The following is an 8,632-nucleotide window of genomic DNA, read 5'->3' on the forward strand; positions in this document are numbered from 1 at the left end:
AACAAAGACCTTTTTTTTTTTTTTTTTTTACAAATTTAACTTCAAAAGTCCAGAGTGCCACTTCTGACCCCTGGATGGGACCATCTAGTGGATGAATATTGCACTTAGCCAGAGTGGTGGTGACAAGATGGCTGGCAACATGCTGTTTTGTTTAGCTGGAAATCAATCCAAACAAAACCATCTTAAACCAGCAGATGGTAAAATTGTGGGGTTTTTTTTGTTAATCTATTTCACATCATGTTGCAGAATGCCTAGGAGTATGTTTTATATATATATATTGATAAATTAGCAACTCTGAGCTAGTTCAAAAAAAAAGGGTTAAAATTGAAAAAACATATTTTGGTGTTCAATGAACTTATAGCAGTCATTTAATGTATAATTCATAATTTTCCAAAGAAGAAAAGGGTTCTTGGGTTCTCCAGGGTTAAGTAATATTTACTTTCCTGTTCTATTCTAATGGCAATATGAAAAATTTGATACAACCATGCAGCCCTGCCCTGTGCTGTGCTGTAAATGTAGGATAAAAATTGCATTTTGGTAATAATAATGATACAAAGTCCCAGAATTCAACAAAATCAAAATGGGAGTTCATAGTCATACCATATTTCACACCTCAAGTAGGTGTCCTTACCTGGGGGCAGAGGTGTTTTCCTTTGAATTAAAACTACAGCCACTTTTGTATTCCTGCTCTGGAGACTGGATCTAAAACATAAGAGTTGAGATGATTTGCAAAACAGTTCCAAGGCCATATGATTTCTTAAAAAGAAAAAAAACACTCGTACAAGACACACTGCGTGGCATGAGCGATTAGATAGTTAGTTAGCGATTGCCACTCATTAGTAGTCTTCGTTTTAGTAATTTTTGTTCAAATACACAGTGTTTCTCTTACCACACAAGTGTATGCATTAAATTGCTTAATGTCTGTCATTGTCATGCCATTTGCACAATCGTCGTTAATAATAATAATAATAATGCATCTGATTTATATAGTGCTTTTCTAAACACTCAGAGACACTTTACAATGGAATGGATACAATATTCATGCACTCACAAATTCACACTGTGGTGGCGGTAAACTACTTAAGTAGCCACAGCTGCCCTCGGGCAGGCTGATGGAAGCGTGGCTTCCTACGGCCCCTCCGACCACCATTTAACATTCGCACCTTCCATACACCAGTGTGAGTACTGGATTATTACTGCACAGCTGAACACACTAATTGACTATATTGCTTAAGGGCTCTCTGTATGTTTGTGTTTATGTCTTAAATGTGAATTTTGTAATGCTAGCTTGTTGCTGCAGTACTAGCATACCTCCAACTACTAGAGACAAATTCCTTTTGCATTTTAACATAGTTGACAAAAAATTGATGACATTGAAACAGACTACTGTACACTAATTATTAGTGTGTATATTATTACTGCCGGCAGCTGGGATGTGCTCCAGCACGTCTGCGACCCTAGTGAGGATAAATGGTTATGAAAATTGATTAATGGTTGGATGGATCTTATTACATTAGGCCTAGACATGATTGTCAATCATATTGCATTGATATGTAATACAGTTTGAAGGTGAACAAGACTGTCAAAGGCAAGTGATGACAAATAACAGATGTTGGTAAAAATTAGGAAAAAATATACCTGACAATCTCAACCTTTGTAGCACATTCAGATTGTTTCTCTTTCCACTGTGGGTCATCCCAATCCAATTCATAGAAGACAACAACCAGTGCTGGTACTTCATTCAGGTGTTTGTTCATCCAGGATGTTTTCAAGATTCCTTTAGGAATGTACCACTCATAGGATGTACGCTACGGGGGAAGAACATAACCGTAAATTGACGACTTCAAACTCTTTGTGTGCCATCGGTAGGATTTATGAGACTACATGCCAGTACGTTATTATGACTCGATAATGAACTTGTTAAATAGTACTTTCTTTGACAAACCTTAGTTCGACACTTGGGATACTCGTGGTCTCCAGGGAGGATTTTGAAAGAGATTGGCACTCTGTCAGCTCGCCGGTTAGCACTAAACACATCCCAAATAGCACGATGCACAGCGTTGTACACCACATCTAAACCAGTTAGAGCTACAAAAGCCATCGGTCGACAGCATAACTCTGCAGGAAGCTCCCATTGCAAACCCGCCATCCTTAATTTTCAACAGCGGCTTCAGCTACAAAGTCAAAAGGCAACGAATTAAGTAAAAATAACACTCGATAATAATAGGGATCCTTCAGATCGCTTGGCGAATTCAGCGTACCAATTACTAAACGGTCAACAAAGAAAATATACGTTTACAACCCCACTGACATAAATGTATAGCACCAGGATGTATTGTGCATATGAATTCAGACAGACAAAATTACCCAGGTGACTCACGGTCAACGACTGGTCACATCAGAAAACCGCCGATCCGGAACAACAATAACCTCATTTATGAAACCGGAATCATATTTTTATCGATCAAAACATATTCTGATATAATCGAAAGAAGAAACAAAACACTCCGTTCGCTGCTGTATGTTGTAAGTTCCCAAGGAGAAGGGTGGGATGTTCTAATGTTTTTCATTTCATGCGGTAAGCAAACAACGTTTTTGTAGCATTACTGCCCCCATTTGGTACGGAGCGTGAATCGGGATTTCACTTCTTGATTACAGACTAAGTAATGTGTAGTACCAAATACTGTAAATACATGTGTCATAAAGCATTGTTTTAGTTCGGTGTTTACTCAATTATTTCAATGTTTGTTTAACGGAACCCATCGGACACCCCCACAATGCATTCAAGGATGGTTGGAAGTCGGACTTTTTCGACTTCAAACCAGGAAGTGTGTACGGGAACGCCCCCTTGATCTCGGAAATTCCACTTGCGAAGTAGTATTAATTATCCTGTCAAAAATTATCTTTTTAGGTTCAAGAAAGACATTTGTGTTGATTGCTCATTCTGTGAAATGTCCCCTGGAACCTATTATGGCATTGTCCTACTAACAGATTCTGGAAAGATGTGTCTCGTTTTATTATTGATCATATTGACTCTAATTTATGTATTTTCTGAAAAATGTAGTGTTTGGTTTCTGTAATAATGATAGTAAAAAGTTTGTAATAAACTTGATAATTATTTTAGCGAAATTTCATACACACAAATCCAAAGTTAGTCATTCAAAACCAATTGTTTTTAGTGTTTGAAATGAAAACCAAACAATACATTAATAATATATTGAGATCTATCAACAAGAAAGCGATAAGAACTGTGGCTTTATTCTCTTTTTTTAATGTTTTTATTTAAATATCCCCATGGCTTCTTTGGGGGTTTTCTGTATTAATAATGTCGTATTCTTTTTTAAAAAATGTTCAATAAAGTTATATGAGCAAAAAAAATTGCTTAGTCAAAAAAAAGTACCCCGACTTCACCTACGGCAGAAGTGGGCATCGAGGGCCGGAGTCCTGCAGGTTTTGCATGTTGCCCTTCTCCAACACAGCTGATATATGATCAGATCATCAGCAAGCTCTAAATAAACCTGATAACGATCCTGTTGATTGGAATTAGCTTGTGTTGGAAGTGAGAAACCTCAAAAACCTGCAGGACTCCGGCCCTCGAGGACCGAGATTGCCCACCTCTGACCTACGGACTACAATGTGACGTCAAAGAATAAAAGCTATTCTCGATTCCATAATTGATGAGACTCAATCTGGCTTCATGGAAAACAGACATATTTGCAATAATATCTAATTAGAATTAGATGTAATTGTTTATTCAGATTTTTGTCTTGATAATGTTTTATTATTTTCTTAGATTTTATAAGGCTTTTGACACGACAGAACATACATTTATTTATCATGCCTTGGAAAAGTTTGGTTTTGGAAAATATTTTTGCAGTGCTATCAAAACAATGTACACAAATTTTCATTCCCGTTTTTTTTCTTAAACGTGGAGTCTGGCAGTGATGCCTTGCCCATTATCTCCTTATCTTTTTCTGCTTTGTACTCAACTACTTACCAATTATATTAAGCGTCCATTGAAAGGTATCTCAATCGCAGATTACGCCATTATCATTAGCCAACTGGCAGATGATACAATTTAGAGGCAATTTACTGCAAATGTGCTGCTTGAGGGTCCTGAAGTCGTTTCCGTGTGGTGCTCTGTAAAGATGAGGTCCGATCATGAAAGATCATGCGTTTCAACAGTTTATTTGACATCACTTGAAAAAGGTTAAAAATATACCAACAAAAAAGGTGGATATCAAATGACTAAAAAATTCACACAAAAAACACAAAACTGCTAAAGACGCTTTCAAACGGTTACATACATACTAGAGATGTTACACTTGAGCCTTCCTGCTCAAATCAGATTCGAGCTAATGAAGCGGAGGCGTGTTGAAGCAGTGTTCCGACAACTGCTTCGTAGATGCCGAAAATCACATGACCACTGCAAACGAGGCCTCGAACGTCACAGAAGTGTCAGCGACTTCATGCTGTTTTGCGGGAAAGATGAACTTGGTGTTTGACAAACCTGTCTGCAGTAATTAAAAGCCCCATTTATTTGATACAAAATAAGAAAGGTTATGATCATTCGGCAAATTTTTTCCTCTTCATTTTAGTAATATGGAAATCCATGTACCATAGAATAAAACAATATCCCTGTTCACAAGTACTGCACCTACACAGTAAATTCTGTCGAGTAAATTTGACTCTATTTAGAGTGGGACCAAATAGACAGTTTTAGAGTAATATTTATACTCGGGAGAGAGAAAAATAAAGAATTTAAAAAAAAAATGACAGTCACTCAAAAGTTGATGAACAAACTCACAACGTTCAGTTTGGGAGACTACTCCTTGAGCCACACAGCTCCTGCTGTTCATTAGTAGCCTATATCACTCGTGTCAGCTGGAATCTTCCTGATCAAGAGACCAAAAACAATATTTTTGGTCTGTTGGAGATAAGCAAACATCAGGAGGGGCATAGCTCAGGTAATAGTGAGGCAGTCTGCAAAACTGAAGGTCGTGAGTTAATTCCTCAACCCATTAGTGACTTTTATGTATTTTTTCAATTCTTAATTTTACAATCTTCCAAGTGTAAATATTAGCTTACTCTAAAATTTAGTTTATTTTGTCCTACTCTAAACTTTATTGTACATAATTTACTGTGTATGCATACACTAGTATACCGTATTTCATACATAACAATACATATGTACTCTCCAACATCTAAAACTAGCCGCTTACAATACTACCGTATTATGTCATGCATTAAAAATACTGTTTTGAACACCACAGACAAAACAATGTCTAAATGACAAAGACTTGAAAGGTCAACTTTACTTGTGTAAATCACACTTTAAAAGGACAACACAATCCCACAGTTGAAAAAGATAGACAACATCCACTGAAACTTTATTGAACATATGAAATGCTGAAGCTCATTACGTGAAAGCAAAGAATGAAGCTTTGTAAAGGTTTGCAAGTTTGACCAGCAGATGGAGCTCTTTTGCAGTGTGTCACAGAGCCATAGTTAGAGAGAGTCTGGCCAACTGAAAACACAGATGCCAGGTTGTTACCCTCGGCCACAATGTTTATTAAACAACCTGTAATTCAACAAAAGATGCATCTACCAAATATAATATTGCTGTCTAAGGAACTGAGCATAAATGAAAAAGGGTGTCTTCAAAGCAGCACATACTGTCCCCTTGTTATACAGTGACCAGAGCCATATTTAAAGAGAGTTGGGCCATGTTGCTAACCTCTGCCACAGGACGGGGCGTGGTATGGCGTGCGCTCAAGCGTATAGCCCATGAGCATGCCTATCGTTTTGCAGGCAAAATAACTATCTTTCACAAACTAGTGTCAGTAAGAGGGGGCTTTAGGACCCAGATGTGGGAAGGCAGGGCAAGGAGGCAGAGGTGCAGTCCAAAAAGACGTTTTAATATCTAATCAAAAAAAAACTAACTTCAAAATACAAAATAAACTGAACTAACAAAACATGAAGCTAAACATGACAAAACAACTAAGGCGAGACTAACAACATGACATGGATCCTGATCAGGCGAAGAGGTCAGCGTGACGTGGCGAAAGACTTACGACAGTTGCAACAGCAAAAATGAACCGACACAGACAGGGGGGAGACAACCGACTAAATACACCAACACTAATGACATGACAAGACACACCTGGCTGAGGGCACTGATTGGATGACACATGAGGGTAATGGGGAAAGGTGGACACAATCAGGGTTGACACAGACACCACACGAGGAAGGGCAAGTGACCAGAAACGAGAGGAGTCAGACTTTTCACAATAAAACAGGAAATGACAAGACAAGGGGAAAACACAAGGAAAACATGACAGGGAGTAAACAAGACTGAAAATAAACATGACAACTAGGTGTCCAGTTTCTTTTATATTTTACCCTTGTCTTATTTCTTAGCCTTTGATGTATTTGAAAAGCCGATAATATAAGGAATACACTTCATGTATGCTACAGGCTATTACTAGTATATGGTATATTTTTACTGTACATGGATTTTGTTTTTCAACGTTGTGAATGCTGGAAATGTATCAGTGTGTCCATACATAACACATAATTAGTGAGTATATTGGCAGAAGGATGCTGAGTTTCCAAATGCCAGGCAGGAGGTCGAGAGAAAGACCAAAGAGGAGGTTTATGGATGTAGTTAAAGATGACATGAAGGTAGTTGGTGTGAGAGGAGAGGATGCAGAGGACAGGGTTAGATGGAGGCAACTGATTCACAACATAATATGTCCGAATAAGATTGTATGTATTTGCTTCATCTCCTGTCTTGGGCTCCTGTATAACAAGCAAGATACTTGATAATAAAGCCATTTTTTCATGGTACCAATTGTAATATATTTGTTACTCTGTAATTTGTTTCCCATAATGAATATATGGTCCTAAATTTAAATTTAAACAGGATTTCGGTGTAAATGACAACCACATCATATGGCTGGTTTCTGCTCGCGGAAGCTGTTCAGCATCAAGGTAGGCCCTGCACCGCTGGCTTGCGGAAGCCATTCGGCATCGAGGCGGGCCCTGTGCCACCGGCTCACCAAAGCCGTTCGGCAGCGAGGCAGCTGTCGGGGCTGGTCTCACCGCTGGCAAAGCGGGGACCTGCGCTCTTTCTCTCGCGAAGGTCCACCGCCGCCAGACTGGGGCCTGCCTCGATACCGAGCAGCTTCTGCGAGCCAGCAGGCTCCGTGGAAGGACGGCTGTGTGGGAAGCGGCAACCGAGTTGGCCGAGGCGGGCGAAACAGAGAATAATGTAATCAATTATGCCTGTTGTAATAGCCTTTTGTACATAAAGGTGGCATTTGGTGTTCATCTATTGAAACTTAAGAGTAAAAAAAGCATGTAGCCTGTCAAAATAAATTCTGATGCAGACATGAAAGTGTCAGGCGTGAGTGGTTGAGGGATGGTGGACCCAAATGCGGGGAAGCAAGGCAGTGAGATGGGACTGAAGTGCGATATAAGGAACTTTAATGAAACTTAGGGAGAAAGGTGAGCAGACAATCATGACTGGACGTGACGTGACTGGACTGGTCATCATGACTGGACAGGCCGTGACTGGACTGGTTGCCATGACCGGACGGGCCGTGAGTAGAATGGTCGCCATGTGAGTAGACTGGTCGCCATGACTGGATTGGACGGGAGTAGACTGGTTGCCATGACTGGACAGGGCGTGAGTACACTGGTCGCCATGACTCGACCGAGCGTGACGTGACAGGATTTGCCTTGACTTGGCTGGGGCTATGGCTTCTTGGCTGTGACGAGGACGACTTGGTTGGCTGTGATGAGGACGACTTGGTTAGCTGTGACAAGGACGGCTTGGCTAGCTGTGACGAGGACGGCTTGGCTAACTGTGACGAGGATGACTTGGTTAGCTGCTATGAGGACAACTTGGTTATCTGTGACGATGATGACTTGGCTGGCTGTAGCAATAACTTGGGTGTGGTGATGACTTAGCTGTGACAAAGATGACTTGGCTGTGACGAAGGCTTGACGCACAAACTTCCACACATAACAGGCAATGCACCACACCGACTGGACAAACACAAAAGACTAAATACGCCAACACTAATGAGACACACCTGAGGAAGGGAAGACACACAGGTGGACGTGGTTAGACATAACAAGACAAGGGAAGAAACCAGGAACACAAGACTAAAAACACCAACTACAGACAAAAACAACAAAAACCCAACCCTCACAGAACCAAAACATGACAGAAAGACAGTGTGTAGACCGAAGCAGGTGGCGCAGGAGAGCCTTGGCCACACCCAACTCATTTTGTTAACAGAAGCACTTGGAATCAGGCGAGCCTTGGCCACGCCCACCAAAATCCGCTCGTTTGAAACTGGGCTCACAGTAGACTATCTGGTGGAACCTGTATTTGTACAATTGTCTTGTACATCCCGCCAGACCGATGTTAGATTCACTAACAGTCAGACATAAGTGCTAAACAGAAATGGCCACCCCAGAACACACACTTAGTTCGTTACAGTACAAAAGGGCAGAATTTCACACAAAAAATATTTTGTTACAGTGTCAGGGCATCCAGAAGAGGATGGCTGTTGTGCAAAGCTCACGTTAGTTCACCTTTAAATACATGTATAAATTATAT

The 8,632-nt window shown here is 40.2% G+C and overlaps 1 protein-coding gene across 2 annotated transcripts in view; it reads right to left on the reverse strand.

The window, feature by feature from the left end:
• trappc11 (trafficking protein particle complex subunit 11) overlaps positions 1–2,555 on the reverse strand; it is a 171,654-nt gene extending 169,099 nt beyond the window's left edge. For both annotated transcript variants that reach the window (XM_077578862.1, XM_077578861.1), the window contains exons 1-3: positions 1,946–2,555; positions 1,639–1,808; positions 632–702 (exon numbers count right to left, since the gene is read on the reverse strand). In XM_077578862.1, the coding sequence (XP_077434988.1) occupies positions 632–702; positions 1,639–1,808; positions 1,946–2,149 (445 nt within the window). In that variant the 5' untranslated portion in view covers positions 2,150–2,555. The remainder of the gene's footprint in view (positions 1–631; positions 703–1,638; positions 1,809–1,945) is intronic.
• Between the last annotated feature and the right edge of the window lie 6,077 nt (positions 2,556–8,632).

This window comes from Vanacampus margaritifer, chromosome 10 (assembly GCF_051991255.1).
Source record: "Vanacampus margaritifer isolate UIUO_Vmar chromosome 10, RoL_Vmar_1.0, whole genome shotgun sequence".
Taxonomy (NCBI): domain Eukaryota; kingdom Metazoa; phylum Chordata; class Actinopteri; order Syngnathiformes; family Syngnathidae; genus Vanacampus; species Vanacampus margaritifer.